Raw genomic sequence first — 18454 nt, forward strand, 5'->3', positions numbered from 1 at the left:
GCCTTGTCTCTCAGATCGTTCACAGCTTTGTGGAAGTTACCTGTGGCGCTGATGTTTAGGCCAAGGTATGTATAGTTTTTTGTGTGCTCTAGGGCAACAGTGTCTAGATGGAATTTATATTTGTGGTCCTGGCGACTGGACCTTTTTTGGAACACCATTATTTTGGTCTTACTGAGATTTACTGTCAGGGCCCAGGTCTGACAGAATCTGTGCAGAAGATCTAGGTGCTGCTGTAGGCCCTCCTTGGTTGGTGACAGAAGCACCAGATCATCAGCAAACAGTATACATTTGACTTCAGATTCTAGCAGTGTGAGGCCGGGTGCTGCAGACTTTTCTAGTGCCTGCGCCAATTCATTGATATATATGTTGAAGAGGGTGGGGCTTAAGCTGCTACATGCCTAAACTATAGAAATCATAATGATGATGATGGTAACTAGGGGTAATGTATAGTGTCTATGAAAACTGTCATACTCTTCTTCTCTGATTAAAAAACATGAGCTGGCGCACCCAGAAAAATGTGTTTGTGTGGAGGTGCTGACTAACGGCGGTTTATTTTGATAGTTTATACTCTTCTTCTCTTCCACAGATTCCCAAAATGTCTCAGACTCCAGGAATGGGAAAATGCTTACAAGAAAGAAACAGATGAAGACAGAGACTGAGTTGTCGATTTCCATTGTTTCTTGTAATGTTAAAAATGGAAGAAAAAGACAATCCCATTTTTCTAAATTAGCTAGCTATCTAGGCTACTCACCATACTATAGGCTACAGATTTGAGTCACCTCTAGAATAGTTATTTTTATGTTATTGAGTAGACCTATATATCTTTGTTTAATGTAATTCATCGAATTATTAATCTAACAACAAAAATCCTTATTGTTTTGTAAGAAATATAAGGTATTTTTTACATGTTGCAATAAAATATACTAAAGTAGAAGCTCTTATTTGTTTGTAGGTATTTTCAATTGGTAATGAGTAATTATATAGAAATGTATCATAGGTATCTATAAAGTTACACTTCACTTCAAATAGCTAAATGAACTATCGACAACTTTGTATTTATTACAGATATGTAAGTACACCTCAAGATACCCTTCATTTTAACTAGCCAAATCCTGTGTAACACTTAGTAATTACATTGTACTTATGCAGATATTACATGTACTCTCTGGTGTACTTGTGGGTTTATCCTCTGACTCAGATGGCAAGGAGGTTCAGGTTGTCATAATGGGTAATCTAGATTAAAAGCATGAGCTGGCACACACCCAGAAAAATGTGTTTGTGTGGAGGTGCTGACTAACGGTGAATAACGGTAATCTACACAATAATTATACATTTGTTGTTAAATTATAATCTGTTATGACAGCCGTATGGTAGACCCCAGTCAGAGGTTTATCTATGTCTGATCTGTTATTGTAAACCCAACCAAATGAACCCAGATAGTACACTTTTTGGGGACAAGTGCTAGCAACCACATTGAGTGGAGATTTTGAAGAGTGCACATTCATGGGTAGGTAATTAAAACCTATTGATCCGCCAACCTCTGTAATCTTGGACACCCAGCACATCTGTCGATAAGAGATTACAACCTTGTGACAGTTATTACTGAATCAGATGCAGCTGAGAAGAAACTACACACTGAATTGGAGATTTTAGGGGAAACTTTCCCATGTGTAACAAGTATTTGCTACTCCTCTGTAATTACAGACCGCAATAACCACCAGTTACATGTTGTTGTTACAGTGTAACTATGAGCTATTACAATGAACTACAATACTTGTTACAGTGTAATTAAACATGCAATTTCACTGTAATAAGGACCCCTTAAAATGAAGTGTTACCCTACTTTCTTAACAAGACATTCCTATCTACAGTACATGAGAACCTTTTCAATTTCACCATTTCAGGTCAGTTCTCTAAGGAAGCTTGAGAGGGATGTTGCCTTAGGTTTTCTAAGAAACTTCAAAACTGGTCTGATGGTGACTTGTTTGTTTGTTCCCGTACATCAGTCCCATAATACCAGTAGAGTAAAGATAGATATCTGATACCACTGTGCCATCTCTGGAATGTAACCAGACGCTTCCATGAAAAAGAGAGGATTAAGATAACAGATGATATCACAACAGCTCTTATAGCAGAAAAATACAATTTCTTATCACACTCAAGAGTCAGTGGTAAAATATTTTGGCAAATGCGATGACCACCTTAGGGTTTCTGAGGTGAGGACCCTGGAGGTTGACAAAATTATTTACAATTGCTGTTCCTCTCAGTTCCAATTAGTGTCTTAACAATGTCTAAATTGTCTAAATAATAGTCAAAACGTCCAATGGCATGTTTTCATGGATGCCAAGGGAATCCAGGCCTCCCCAAAAATCAAACTGAAAACTGTCTGAGATTGTAGCTCACCATAACAGCACTGTTGCAGACTACAGGGAACATTGTCCGTTTCAATTATCTGATATCTATTTATCCAGAAATGTATTCAATACCTTCACTGTAGGAAAATCAGCTTTATTGGAATCTCACACTTAAATTAGTAATAATCAAAAATACTTAACCTAGTCAGCCAAAAACAGAAAACACTGGAAAACAATATTGGCATGTCAATCACATTGTATGGGTATGAGCTGGAAAGTTTGTGCAGTGATTCCTTCATTCAAATGGAAAGTTAACTCAGCATTAGAATATAACTTCTTTTTTTTTTAAAGAGATTAGGGAGTTCAGGTATGTACATCATACACATACAGTATGTTTCATTTTGATGTATGGGATTTCCTGTCTGAAAGTGTCATTCAATTCAAATTGTGACCTAGTTTCTTCATACACTAAAACATTTACAAAAAGGGAACTATATGAATACATACAACTGACCAGGTTAGAGTGAAGATAAATGTTCAAATAAGTTTTATCTACAAAATAAGTATTGTTACTGTTAAAAAATAATTAATTTGTGCTATGTGGTCAGTGTTCTGTCGTGGAAATTCAGTACTGAGAGAGACTTGGTCATTTCTTCAAACAATCATCTTTATGTAATATCGATTAATTATTACAATAATGAAACCGTCGGCTGAGAGCCTAACTGATAAGGAATAAAGAGATATTATATAAGCCCTAAAAATGCTTAGTCAGTCATTTCTAACCTTCCCATAAGCCCCCTTGGTTGATGTCCTGGTTATCTGCACGGGATGTTGTTTTACTTCCATCCAGCTTAGTTTCCCAGATGCCAGGAAGATGAGAAAATGAGGCATTGTTCTAAACTCTTCCAGGTTATCTCTATCTCGGGTCACACACACCACATCTTGGAAAACAATATTGGCATGTCAATCACATTATATGGGTATGAGCTGGAAAGTTTGCACAGTGATTCCTTCATTCAAATGGAAAGTTAAATCAGCATTAGAATACAATTTTTAAAAAGTGATTAGGGAGTTCAGGTATGTACATCATACACATACAGAATGTTTCATATTGAAGTATGGGATTTCCTCTCTGAAAGTGTCGTTCAATTCAAATTGTGACCTAGTTTCTTCACACACTAAAACTTTTACGTAAAGGAAACTATATGAATATATACAACTGACCAGGTTAGAGTGAAGATAAACGTTCAAATAAGTTTTATCTACAAAATAAGTATTGTTACTGTTAAAAAATCATTAATTTGTGCTATGTGGTCAGTGTTCTGTCGTGGAAATTCAGTACTGAGAGAGACTTGGTCATTTCTTCAAACAATCATCTTTATGTAATATCGATTAATTATTGCAATAATGAAAACGTCGGCTGAGAGCCTAACTGATAAGGAATAAAGAGATATTATATAAGCCCTAAAAATGCTTAGTCAGTCATTTCTAACCTTCCCATAAGCCCCCTTGGTTGATGTCCTGGTTATCTGCACGGGATTTTGTTTTACTTCCATCCAGCTTAGTTTCCCAGATGCCAGGAAGATGAGAAAATGAGGCATTGTTCTAAACTCTTCCAGGTTATCTCAATCTCGGGTCACACACACCACATCTTGGAAAACAAAATTGGCATGTCAATCACATTGTATGGGTATGAGCTGGAAAGTTTGCACAGTGATTCCTTCATTCAAATGGAAAGTTAAATCAGCATTAGAATACAATAAAAGGAACACACCACATCTTGTCTATGAAATGCCAACTTTAGGTTTTTATCAGCAAGCCATTGTCAGCTCAAGCAAAACCAATTTTCCTTGACCATACGCCCAGACTAACTGCAGGAAGCTAGAGTGGAAACCATCTCTTCAACAGTTGCCAGCCCAAGCTTCAAAAGACTCCTCTCAGTTAACTCAGAAAGAGAGTCCTAAGAACCTTACTCTATTTCATAAAACAACAATTTGGTGTATAAACATAACATAATCTTGTAATTATGCTATCACAGTTCTTAAAAGTACTGTTCTGTTTTCTCTTTTGATAACTTGGTCATTGTGATCTGTGCGCATCACTGAAAGTTTATGGGCTCTATTCAATCCGTATCACGGAAGTTCAGCGTTACAGCGTGATTGAAATTGAAAGGCAACGTTCCTGCGTTAGTGGAGACTGTATTCACGCGGTAAACACTGCAAATGCCGGCTATTACGCTTCAGCACTACAGGTTGAACAGAGTCCTTTATGTATGTAAGTCTCCCATTTACATCAATAAATGATTAAATACGAGTTATGCATGTGGATCTCAAGTTAGGATTCATGTCAAGTGCTTGTTGATCAATGTCAGTTCATATGCTGTCAGTTATGAGGCAATAATGACTTAAAATGCAGGAACTGAAGGACCTGTCTGCTGTATTAAGTGCTAAGGGGTGAATCCTGCCTTCAAATTTTCTAAGTCAAAATCATATTTGAATGGAAATGAGGATTTGCCCCTTAGACTGTGTATAAGCAATACATACAAGTAGACGTGGTCACTAAACAATCACAAACATTTGTCTCAGATCATTTAACTGAACCTGAATCTAAATCAAAGAGTAGGTAAGGGTGGCCAGATGCCTACTTTTCTCATGCTTCAAATGACAGGAGACTACGGGTAGTGATAATTCATCAGAACACTAGAAGTCTCTATTTAGTTCATAAGAAGTCTTGTTTCACTATCTGTTTCTAACCAGTAATTACAGGCCATCAACTGTGGAATGTAAGCCTGTGGAATGTAAGCCTTGATGTGATTTTATCATGTCTCATCTGCACTTGATATAGAATCTCCTCCCTATTTGTATCTGTTTGGTATACCTGTCACAGCATTGTGCAATCTATATCTCCAAAATGGCACCCTACTCCCTATATAGTGCACTACTTCTGTTCAGAGCCTTGGTCAAAAGTAGTACACTATAGGGAATAGGGTGCCATTTGGGACACACAGAGTTGACAGTGAGGTTCCTCATCTGACAGTCTTGTTGAGGTCATTGTCAGGATCGAGGCCAAATAGATAATAAGCAAAAAATGCAGGATGGCAGGTTCCTAAAGGTGCCATTTTTTTTTTTTTAAACAATTGGCACTCAAGGAAACCTTCCATTGAAGCAAGGTCACTAAAGTGAGCAAATGTGTAAGTGTACAAAAGTTTCAAAAGTTTGGAGTCACTTAGAAATGTCCTCGTTTTTGAAAGAAAAGCAAAAATGTTGTCCATTAAAATAACATAAAATTGATCAGAAATACAGTGTAGACATTGTTAAAGTTGTAAATGACTATTGTAGCCAGTAACAGCAGATTTTTTATGGAATATCTAGGCGTACTGAGGCCCATTATCAGCAACCATCACTCCTGTGTTCCAGTGGCACGTTGTGTTAGCTAATCCAAGTTTATCATTTTAAAAGGCTAATTGATCATTAGAAAAACCTTTTGCAATTATGTTAGCACAGCTGAAAACTTTTGTTCTGATTAAAGGAGCAATAAAACTGGCCTTTAGACTAGTTGTGTATCTGGAGCATCAGCATTTGTGGGTTCGATTACAGGCTCAAAATGGCCAGAAACATGTACACCGGGGCCACCCACTCCTCTTTCTATTCTGGTTAGAGCCAGTTTGCGCTATTCTGTGAAGGGAGTAGTACACAGCGTTATACGAGATCTTCAGTTTCTTCAGAACCCTCAAATGCCAACGCTCCAGATACTCAACTAGCCTACAGAAGGCCAGTTTTATTGCTTCTTTATTTAGAACAACAGTTTTCAGCTGTGCTAACATAATTGCAAAAGGGTTTTCTAATGATGAATTAGCCCTTTAAAATGATAAACATGGATTAGCTAATAAGTCGTGCCATTGGAACACAGGAGTGATGGTTGCTAATAATGGGCCTCCGTACGCCTACGTAGAGATTACATTTAAAAAATCTGCCGTTTCCAGCTACAATAGTCATTTACAACATTAACAATGTCTACAATTTATTTCTGATCAATTTGATGTTATTTTAATGGACGAAAAATGTGCATTTTTAAGTGACCCCAAACATTTGAACGGTAGTGTATGTTCTGGGCCTCTTCCTCAATGAAATGGCATCTAACAACATATTACATAAATACACAACTGACAAGGCGTTGAAGCAACAACCTCAAAACGTGAGGTCTGGGGCGTCTCTTGTCGCCTCTTATCATTCTTGTGGTCTATAGATGGGGGAGGGAGTTGTAAGTACTTTCATCCAATAGTAGCAGGCTATGGGAACATGATTCAGTCAACTGCCAATCATCAGGCAGCAGCCCAGGTTCTGGGGTGAAGTTTCCCCTAGGTACAGAGCTAGGATCAGCTTCTCCTCCCCCAAAACTAACTTTAACCATTAGTATAACTGACCCATGATCAGTGTCTAGTGGCAACTTCCACCTACACCTCAGTGGGTCTTCTTTGGTGGCCACTGGGTGACAGTGACACAACCGTGGTAGCTGACACTGCGTGACATGGGCTTCTCGTCTGTCAGCTTGCCGCTCTCAGGACTGTAGGCCCAAACCTGGTCGGTGGCCGAGGCACAACTATCTCTCCCCCCGACGATGTAGACCTTCCCCTCACACACAGTCAGGCCACAGCTCTCCTGATAGACAGACACAGAGACATAAGGGTCAGGGGCCTTATTCATAAAGCGTCTCAGAGTAGGAGTGCTGATCTAGGATCAGGTCGCCCCTGTCCCTGTGATCTTGTTCATTATGTTCCAAAAGATAAAACTAAAAGATAAAATTCTAGATCAGCACACCTACTCTGAAAAGCCTCATGAAAACCGTCCCAGCTTTCCTTTCCTTGGATAATATGTAATTTTGAACTTCCTGACTGAATGAATTTCAACCCATACAAGCCAAACTAATATGTGACAGGCAGCTCCAAAATCATGTGGCTTTAGAAGCTTTACACCCCACAAATTATAAATGAATGGCCTACTGCTCCTCAACTCCTGTTTCTTCTCATATGTGGCCATATCAGAAATTATAATCCCATTCGCTGTATACGGGTGTCTACATAGGGATTGTTTTTGTTGTGATTTCAACAATTGTGATTGTAAATCCTTATCTGGCAATTGACAAACAGGAGTTGTCAAAAGCAAAGTGATTTCCCTATTTTATGTAACCCACTGGTTACACCTACTAGTATCAAATTCACTTACCAGTTTCATTGGCAAGTCCACCACTTTGCTCCAGTTATCGGTCTTTGGTGTGTAGCTGTAAATCTGGTCCAGGAGTCCTCCCACCACATAGATGGTGTTATTGTGTGCGGTGGCATTGATGCATCTCTGAGAGAAGGGACAGGATGACACATACTGCCATTGGTCCTCTTCTGTGTTATAGCACTGAACCTGCATGGACCATAGAATTACATTTAGAACATACACTATGACCAAACGTATGTGGACACCTGCTTGGGCGATTAGGGCGATTAGGTCTGGCTTGCAGTCTGCATTCCAATTCATCCCAAAGGTGTTTGATGGGGTTGAGAGCAGGGCTCTGTGCAGGGCACTCAAGTTCTTCCACACCGATCTCGACAAACAACTTCTGTATGGATCTCACTTTGTACACAGAAATGGGCCTTCCCCAAACGGTTGCCACAAAGTTGGAAGCAAAGAATCATCTGGAATGTCATTGTATGCTGTAGCGTTAAGATTTCCCTTCACTGGAGCTTAGGGGCCTAGCCCCGAACCATGAAAAACAGCCCCAGACCATTATTCCTCCGCCCCCAAACTTTACAGTTGGCACTATGCGGTTGGTGATCTTAGGCTTGTGTGCGGCTGTTTGGGCACGGAAACCCATTTCATTAAGCTCCTGACGAACAGTTATTGTGCTGACGTTGCTTCTAGAGGCAGTTTGGAACTTGGTAGTGAGTGTTGCAACTGAGCGAGGACAGACTATTTTTACTCGCTACGCACTTCAGCACTCTGCGGTCCCGTTCTGTGAGCTTGTGTGGCCTACCACTTCGCGGCTGAGCCGTTGTTGCTCCTAGACATTTCCACTTCACAATAACAGCACTTACAGTTGACCGGAGCAGCTCTAGCAGGGCAGAAATTTGATTAACTGATATGTTGGAAAGGTGGCATCCTAGGACAGTGCCACGTTGAAAATTACTGAGCTCTTCAGAGGGGTCATTCTACTGCCAATGTTTGTCTATGAAGATTGCATGGCTGTGTACTCAACTTTATACACCGACCGGTCAGCAACGGGTGTGGCTGAAATAGCCGAAATCACTCATTTGAAGGGGTGTCCAAATACTTTTGTATATATATTATATAAAACAATATATATTGTATAAAACAATAGGATCTCTATGGTATGGACAGCACAAGCAGGGTTGTTTAAGAGAAGGTTAAACATAAAATTAGGTGTGCTAGAAATATAGAGATCACATATTAGGCATTACATATCTTTTTTTTAACGTATGCATGTGTATATAAATAGCAAATTTTCTCTTTATATGTATTTTTAGACATTTAGTATGCCTAAAGGGTTTTCTTATAATACATTACTTTTGGGGATGGTTTCCTGATTACATATTAAGACTAGTCTAGGAGTAAAATTAATTCTCAATGGAGAATCTCTATTGAAACTGCTTTTTAGTCCAGGACTATTCTGTGTCTGGGAAACCGGCCTAAAATGCACTGAACCTCTATGGACAGTAAAAGTAGGGTCTTGTAAGAAATGGCTTAACACTACATTTGACTAATACTACAGTATTGTGTGTGGCTTCCACAGAACATGCAAACTCCTTTTTATACTGTTCAACATACCTTGTGTCAATTGAAGCTTATCCTCAATACTGAGACAACTAAACTAATGGTGTTTTATAATGCAAGAAATAGACCTCTGAACCTTTCACCTATTACTACCTGTCAGGGCAAGGAGATTGAGGTTGTAACCTCATATAAATATCTTGGAATTTTAATTGATGATGGCCTCTATTTTAAATTGCATTTTCAACAACTTACAAAAAAATTGAAGCTGAAATTGGGATTTTATTTTAGGAATAAGGCCTGTTTTTCTTTTGAAGCCAGAAGGAGGCTAGTATCAGCTACATTTATGCCTTTACTAGACTATGGGGATATTTTATATATGAATGCTTCCGCTCAGTGTTTGAGATCAATTGACACTCTTTACCATTGCACTTTAAGATTTATTTTACACTGCAAAACCTTTAGGCACCACTGCACTTTGTATACCAGGGTTGGCTGGCCTTCTCTAGTCACTCGTAGGCTCAGTCACTGGTATACTTTTATTTACAAAGCCATTTTGGGTTTATTACCTTTTTATTTGTGCATTTTTATTGTTCGGAAATGTGGTGGGTACTCTCTTCGTTCGCTTGACTTTATCCTGCTAACTGTTCCAAATGTCCGAACTGAATTTGGTAAAAGGGCTTTTATGTACTCTGCGCCATCGTCTTGGGACACCTTACAAAATACTTTTAAACTGGAAGAACTTGTCCCGATTGGTGTTTTTAAATCACTGATGGAGGATTTTGAGGCTGATTCCCTGACCTGTCAAGGCTCTCTATGTCAGAATTTAAGAACCTTGGTTGACATTTAATATATCTACATAGGGAGTACTTGTCATTCCATAATCCAGCTATTGTTTGTTTAAGCCGTTGTCTAAGTGTGGTGTGGACTACAATATTTATTTTCATTTTATTTAACCTTTATTTAACTAGGCAAGTCAGTTAAGAACAAATTCTTATTTCACAATGATGGCCTACCCCGGCCAAACCCTCCCCTAACCGGATGACGCTGGGCCAATAACAACAACGCGTGCTGGTAGATGATGAAATGTCAACAATATTGCTATTCTGTTCTTAAACTTTAACCGTGATTTCATGATACGTGTGAAGTAAAGCAAATAGTTTTAACGTAATAGTTTACCTCAACTCTCAATACCCTTTTCACACTACCATACCACCCAAACCGTACTGTGCTGGCTCAGGTCTTTTCTTTTCACACATGGTTCCAACAACTATGGTGGATGCATAACTCAGTTCGCCTCAGTTCAGTATTCTGAAAAGGGTAATCTAACCTCTACTGTATGCCTGACCCATTTCGGAAATTTCCCATAGGTACAGATCTTTTGCCCGTGCTACAGATGCCTATATCGGTCAATTAATAAAGGACTAGTAAAGGCCCAGTGCACTACTTTTGTGTGAACATTTTTTTCTTCAAAAAATATAAAATGCATTATTAATGTATATTTTTTTATTCCGATTTTTCACAGGGGCAGCAGCATCCTCAGCACCCCTACTTCCTGCGGCTATGTCCAGATATGTCATGAAATTGCACAAGTGGGGGGGGTGGGCATTTCCTCTTTTGTTCTCTATTGCTCCTCTATTGTTCCTCAAGCGAGGAGGCCGATGGCATAACGGAATCACATCAGACTAACTCCTTGAATACCCTACTCCTTAAAGTTTGCTGTGTACTTTCATGTATTTATATTTGTGATATCGCTTTTCAACATTAAAAGTAAAAAAAATTGCTGGAGGGGGTCTTTAACCATTAGTGAGGGAAATGCAAAACTGACCCATGATCAGCGTTGAGGGGCAATTTCGCTCTACACCACAGATTCCAGCTCACCTTGTTGGTATTGCAGTCATTGTTCACGGCCCCACCAATGACGTAGAGCTTGCCAGAGCAGCCCACAAGAGCCGCTGAGCTCACGGCCAGCAGTAAAGGGGCTACAGTCCGCCACTGGTTGTCGTAGACACTGTAGCACTCCACATTGGACAAGCGCTCCAGCCCATTGAAGCCTCCCACTGCATACAGCTACAACCACAAACACACACACACAGCTTAACTCAGTACAATTCTTATTCTACCCAGTCTATGGTCAAATTGCAAACCAGCCTGCTCGGACAAATATTCATTATGGGAGAACTCCTAAGCGCTCACAACGCTGACTTTGACTTAATCAGAAATGGATGTCAATTATTATGGGACTTTGTATCCACAAAGGGAGGCAACTGGAACAAAGGCAGGCTCACCTTTCCAAGCAGAGCAGTCATCTTGTGCCTCCACCTGGCCTTGGCCAAGGAGGCGACACGAACCCAGTGGTCCACCTGGGGCATGTATTTCCACACATCCGAGCTATTCAACTGGCCTCCTGCAGGACGATACAATCAAGTCAGGGTCAATATGAAGGCTATCAAGCATCTTAGAGTAGGAGTGCTCTTCTAAGATCAGTTTTGCCATTTAGATCACAATGAATAAGATTTAATGGACACTCCTACTCTGAGACTATTGATACATATAGCCCCATATTTCAGAACTGAGACAGTGGCCATGTTTAATAACTTTCAAAAATGCCACTGCCTTGGGTTTTCTTATAGGCTGTGGACATGCCTGTCTGGGTAAATAAATATAGAGCAGAGATGCTATGGAAAAGCAATTAAAGACATCCCACATCCCACAAAAAAACATGCATTTCCCTTTGAATAAGCAGAAGCTCTGTCAGTTGACAGTAGAACTGACGTAAGGTGTAAAAACAGGTTTGACAGCAATGTGCTTTGCACAATAACAAACATGGCTTGTTCACAGCTATTGCCCTGATAAAGTATGAATAGCTTATTATCTAGGGGACAGTTCCTAAACATCTACCATTACATAATAAAAATATTTTGGTAGCACTTTACATTACAGCATGGGATAAAGTTGTAATAACATGGTAATAGTATGTTCACAAGTAATTGTCAAAGATAAAATACTAATATAAACCTATGCATATGCACCATCATCTCATCTTGTGACGATCAACATTTCCTTATAACAGTGGCACACCTGACACGTATACTTCATTCTGCAGCTCACAACTGGCAAACTCGGACTTAGAGTATCCTGGGATGGTGGCACCGGGCACCCACTCTTTTGTGTAAGGGTTGAGTTTCTCAGTGAAGGACAGTCTGGAGAAGCCGTTTCTGTCACAGCCTCCGATCACCACGATCACCTCCGCTCTCCCCATACACCTGAGCACAGACAGACCGACAGACAGAGTGAATATATTTTAACTGAAGAACTGAGAACCAACTGGACAACAATACAGACTCCCTGAATATGTACTAGTATTTTTACAAATGTGACTATTAGTGATATGAGTCTACAGCAAAGAGACATACCAGAACTGTATTTTCGCTCATAGAAGAATTCCCTCTTCTCTCTCCTTTACTTTGTTTTGTTTTCAGGTTAGAAAAAAGGTAGCAAAATCCTGGTCCTGAAAGAAGCTATGTTCCAGCCTAGCACTTGATTTAACCAAATATCGTATCATCAATACTTTAATTAGCTGAACTAAATGTGTTTGCACTGGGCTGGGAAATAAAGCCTCCACACCCTGTAGCTATTCAGGACCAGTGTCAGCGACCACTATAGAGCATTATTGTACATACATACATAAGGCTGGCTGATGTTTTTTACACCAATGGCTTTAGTACTTACTTTCTCGGTCTGGTCCGCACAGAGTCCACTTCCCTCCCCAGGACATGGTACATCCTGGCCTCCTGCAGCAGTGGCCGGCACTCCCTGCAGTCCTGGACCAGGTCGTCCGATTCTATCACATTGACGAAGAAAACAGGGTCCACCAGAGGCAGACGCACTAGCTCCAACAGCTCCTGGAGGGCCCCTTTCCTTTCTGCGGGCACGTGGTGCACCCATTTCAGCACTGCCTCCACCAACACCTCCTCCTTGTCCACCTGGAGTTGCTCGCTGGTCAGAAGCTCCACCACACGCTCTTTGGCTAAGCTCAGGAACTCTTCGTGCTTGTAGACCTCCACAAAGTCCCTGTACAACATAGTCTGGCACTTGTCTGCCAGAGGCGTGATGAGGTATGAGCTAGCGAAGTCCATGATGCCTAGGCAGTTGGAGTGGTCCATACGCTCCTCCAGGAACTGCACACACGCCTTGCTGAGCACGCTGACACCCAGCATGTCGGCGGCGCCGAACACGCTTCCCACGTTGGCCTCATCCAGCACCGCCTTGCCCTCATACACGAAGTTGAGCACCGTCTCCATGGTGGAGGCACCTATGCCCTGGATGCGCACCAGCTGCTGGCGGCTCTCGCGGAGCTGCCCGTTGAACATCGTGCGGAAGTAGATGCTGCCGGCGCTGAGGATGGCGCGGTGGCATGGGAACTCACTGCTGTCCACCTGCAGGACCATGTCGGTGAAGGTGCCGCTGCGGCGGTAGACGTTGAGCACCTGGAGGATCTGTTCTGAGTGGCGTGGGCCCTCGCAGAAGCTCATCTCTTTCCACTGAGGATGTTGGTCGCCCTGAGGCAGAGGTTGAGGCTCGCCAGCGCTTCCAAACCCCATGGTGAGGAATGGACGAGGGAGCTGGAGGGAGGGAGAGAGAAAGAGTGAGCGAAGATGAGAGTAGAGAAAGGCTTACAATTATTGGATTAATTAATGTTTTACAGTACTAGGTCTAATCTAAAAAAAAAATCATTTGGTGTTAAGACTTCGACATTGAATAAAGCTGATTTTAACATTTCAATTAAAGTGAAATCTGACTTTGATTTTATGAACTATCCCTTTCATTGCATATGCTTTATAATTAAAGTCACTTTTGCAAAGTAAAAAAAAAAAATGTACACAGAATAAGACCAGATATCCCATAAGAAAACTATTGCCACTGTAGCATACATTTTATGGTTGCTCGTTTTGAATTGGTAGACGATTGCGCACCGATAACACAATAATAAGCCCTCTACATGCACAGGCTGCACAGCATGAAATTTGATAGCCATGCACAGCAGCTGCTCCCTGCACGATAATATCACCGCCGGGATAGCCAATCAGCTTTCCAGGCAGCATGCGCTGTTATGTTCTGCTCCACACCCTTTGTCAATCTATTAGGGAAAAAACGTGTATAGGCTATACAGCATTCACAACCTAGTCGTTGGCTTTTTTTGAATGTGGTTTATAAAAAGTAAAAATCCAAACGTAGTGTTTTCTTTATTTTGTACGATCGTGAAATAATATGCTATTTACTTATTGACTGGAACAAACGTATTATTTGAATACAAACATTCACTGCATAATACGAAACTATGGTTTGTTGTTCAGATAATTAACATTTTCCATTAAAAAACAACAACATTAGCCTACAATATAACTGTTTTCCAAATAAGTGTTTCTTTGGTTAAACTAGACACTCACATGCAAACTTATTTACTGAAAAAAATAGGCTAGATCTAAATTAATACAATAAGGTAATAAACGAAAAAAATCAGACATGCACAATAGCACAAAATATTATAAAATGTACCTTCAAGACTTCACCTGGCATGGATGGGAAATTAGGCTATGTTGCCTAAAACCAATAACGGTCGATCATTCAACGACAAGAGCAACTGTTCAGGTATCCTACAAAGGAAGTTACACACAAGGCTTTTTATATGATTGCCGACAGGGAAGATGCGAATACAGAAAATAAACAATAACCTGGAAGTTCACGTGAGGTATCCTGTGCAATATTAACCGTAGCCTAACCTACCTGTCTCGACCACTGAGGTAGCGACTGAAAGAAAGGGGGAGGAGCGTAGACAGCATCAGTTATGTCCAACAAACACAAAGGGGATAAATTATTTGGCTATGCCAGTAGGTCTACTGTGGAATTAGACGTATATTCCCCCACCCCCTTGTTACCCAGACCCAGTGCTTTTCACAGCCTACACAAAGCAGATGATTTCAGGTTTGTCTGAAAGGGGCCATCAGATGTAGGCCTATTCCTGTTTTTTGGTTGCAAATCACATTTCCCTATGATATAATAACATATTATATGATATTCTATTTCATTCTATTATATTACATTCTTCGAAAGACCTGAGTAGGGCTCCATGGAGGTGTTTTATTGATGTGTGCCTCTCCTCTGATCCTGTGCCCCTATTGGCATACAAAACAATAATAATAATAGTAATTGTATTTAATTTATATAGCGCTTCTCATTTCAAAAATCATCTCAAACTGTATGAAAGCAAAAAATACAAAAAAGAAATATAAATTGATGGTCAGCTTCCAATGATGGAAAGGGAGTTGGAAAGGGAGTAGCAGTTTGGATTGGAAAGGGTTTTAAATCATTTTAAAATAGAGTTTTAAGTGTTATTTAAAACTAAAAACACATTATTGTACAATAACCATAATGATATCACCTCTATAATATCACTAGATTTTTTTGCAAAAAATAAATAAAAAATAAAATATTTACATAAGTATTCAGACTCTTTGCTGTGAGACTCAAAATTGAGCTCAGGTGCATCCTGTTTCCATTGATCATTCTTCAGATGTTTCCACAACTTGATTGGAGTCCACCTGTGGTAAATTCAATTGATTGGACTTGATTTGGAAAGGCACACACCTGTCTATATAAGGTCCCACAGTTGACAGTGCATGTCAGAACAAAAACCAATACATGAGGTCGAAGGAATTGTCCGTAGATCTCCAAGACAAGATTGTGTCGAGGCACAGATCTGGGGAAGGGTACCAAATAATTTCTGCAGCATTGAAGGACCCCAAGAACACAGTGGCCTCCATCATTCTTAAATGATCAAAGTTAGGAACCACCAAGACTCTTCCTAGAGCTGGCCAAACTGAGCAATCGGGGAAGAAGAGCCTTGGTCAGGGAGGTGACCAAAACCCCAAATGGACACTCTGACAGAGCTCTAGGATTCCTCTGTGGAGATGGGAGAACCATCCAGAAGGACAACCATCTCTGCAGCACTCCACCAATCAGGTCTTTATGGTAGTGACCAGACAGAAGCCACTCCTCAGTAAAAGGCACATGACAGCCCGCTTGAAGTTTGCCAAAAGGTACCTAAGGACTCTCAGACCATGGGAAACAAGATTCTCTGGTCTGATAAAACCAAGATTGAACTCTTTGGTCTGAATGCCAAGCATCACATTTGGAGGAAACCTGGCACCATCCCTACGGTGAAGCATGGTGGTGGGGGCATCATGCTGTGGGGATGTTTTTCAGTGGCAGAGACTGGGAGACTAGTCAGGAACAAGGCAAAGATGAACGGAGCAAAGTATAGAGAGCTCCTTGATGAAAACCTGCTCCAGAGCACTCAGGACCTCAGACTGGGGCAAAGGTTCACCTTCCAACAGGACAATGACCCTAAGAACACAGCCAAGACAAAGCAGGATTGGCTTCGCGACAAGTCGCTGAATGTCCTTAAGTGGCCCAGCTAGTGCCCGGACTTGAACCCGATCGAACATCTCTGGAAAGACCTGAAAATAGCTGTGCAGCGACACTCCCCATCCAACCTGACAGAGTTTGAGAGGATCTGCAGTGAAGAAATGGGAGAAACTCCCCAAATACAGGTGTGCCAAGCTTGTAGCGTCATACCCAAGAAGACTCGAGGCTGTAATCGCTGGCAAAGGTGTTTCAACAAAATACTGAGTAAAGGTCTGAGTACTTATGTAATATTTAATTTTTTACATTTTAGTACATTTGAAAAAATAAAATCTAAACCTGTTTTTGCTTTGTCATTTAGGAGTATTGTGTTCATATTGATCCACAAAAAAATAGAGTCCATTTTAGAATAAGGTTATAACGTAACAAAAGTGGAAAAAGTGTGTACTTTCTGAATGCACTGTTTTTCCTTTTGTTCATGTGGGAAAGGGCAGTGTGGAGTGCAATTGAGATTGTGTCATTTGTGGACACAAAGGGTATAATGTATTAGAGATCTTACCTGAGGGAGAGCAAATTATGGAGGGTATATTGTGGTTGAATCTGTGGCTGACTGGCTGTGTTTGTTTACATATTTCCTTGCCTGTTGTCTGGCTGTTTATTAAAGCCGCAATCTGTAATTAGTTTTTCAGCCAAATGGGAGCTCCATCACTTTAACTTTTGCTTCAAAGCTAACTTGTGCTTTAGAAATGTATGGAGCTATGGATGCAAGGACTGATAATCCATGACATCAATATGATGGTTTTTAACATTCTGAAGATAACATTGTTGTGTAGGCTGACCTCATTTTTGATTGTGATAGGGTAAGAGTTGTACGAAGTTTATGAGGCATTTCTAAGTTAAAGTCTTTAAGAATCAATGGATATGAATCAATCATTCAATTGACCATTGAGAAGCATGAACTATTTCAGATTCCAAAGCAGTCAATTTCAAAGTGAAGAATTTGCAATCAATTTATGTGCAATCAATTATTTTTGGCACTAGGGGGAGACATAGACCTTGATAGATAACATATACCTGACAAAGGGCTGGTAATAAAAACTATAAACCTGACAAAAAGCTGTTTTCGACTCAAACCAACAGTGTGCATCTGCAGCCCGCAATTCGGGGGGTTCCTGCATGTGGGCATTCCTGCACCCTTCTTGAACACTCCTCTCAAGCATCTCATTGGTTCCTGCATGAACGCCGTCCCCTCGAGCACGATATCTTCTTGCTTGTGTAACACTTTTTAATGTGGGTCAAAAGGGAAATAAAAGTGTTATCAGAGTTTTTTCGCCCCCGCCTGCTGTGTACTGGAGTCATCTTGGCTAACTAGCCAGTGGTGGACCGTGTCCTTGGCTCCTGCCTGCTGAACACCTGCCCTCACCATCGTTAACTGAACTGCGGTATCGCCCCCGCCTCCTGTGTACCTGAGAAAACCGTGCCGACAGGCAGGCCCCAAGGACACTGTCTACCGGAAGCCCCGCCTTCGGCTAGCACAGCAGGCGGGAGGCTGGGGCGACACCCTGTGCTAACTAGTTAGTTTGCTAGTAGCAAGCTAGCACACGGTGTCACCCCCTGCCTGCTGTGTACTGGAGAAAACCGTGCCCGACAGGTGGGGGTGAAGTACACTGTCTACCGGTGTCGGCCCCGCCTACCGCTAGCTGGTCTGGTACACAGCAGGCGAGACACCGTGTGCTAGCTAGCCTGCTGTGTACCGGAGTCCTCCTTAGGACTAGTTGGCTAGGCTAGCACACAGTATCCTTTGCTCCCACCTGCCAATCACCCGACCTTGCTATCATTAACAGAACTGCGGGAGAACAGTGCCCAACAGGCTGGGGCAAAGGACACTCTACTGGTGTG

The 18454-nt window shown here is 41.1% G+C and overlaps 1 protein-coding gene across 1 annotated transcript; it reads right to left on the minus strand.

Annotated features, from left to right (window-relative positions):
• Nucleotides 1-6367: 6367 nt before the first annotated feature.
• Nucleotides 6368-14894, minus strand: klhl35 (kelch-like family member 35). The gene is made up of 7 exons (XM_024393221.2): nt 14690-14894; nt 12863-13755; nt 12212-12396; nt 11419-11537; nt 11012-11200; nt 7577-7765; nt 6368-7012 (listed from the first exon to the last, which is right to left on the minus strand). Exons 1-7 carry the CDS (start codon nt 14708-14710, stop codon nt 6815-6817), a joined length of 1794 nt encoding a protein of 597 aa, XP_024248989.1. The 5' UTR covers nt 14711-14894; the 3' UTR covers nt 6368-6814.
• Nucleotides 14895-18454: the final 3560 nt, after the last annotated feature.

Source organism: Oncorhynchus tshawytscha, linkage group LG30, assembly GCF_018296145.1.
Source record: "Oncorhynchus tshawytscha isolate Ot180627B linkage group LG30, Otsh_v2.0, whole genome shotgun sequence".
Classification (NCBI taxonomy): domain Eukaryota; kingdom Metazoa; phylum Chordata; class Actinopteri; order Salmoniformes; family Salmonidae; genus Oncorhynchus; species Oncorhynchus tshawytscha.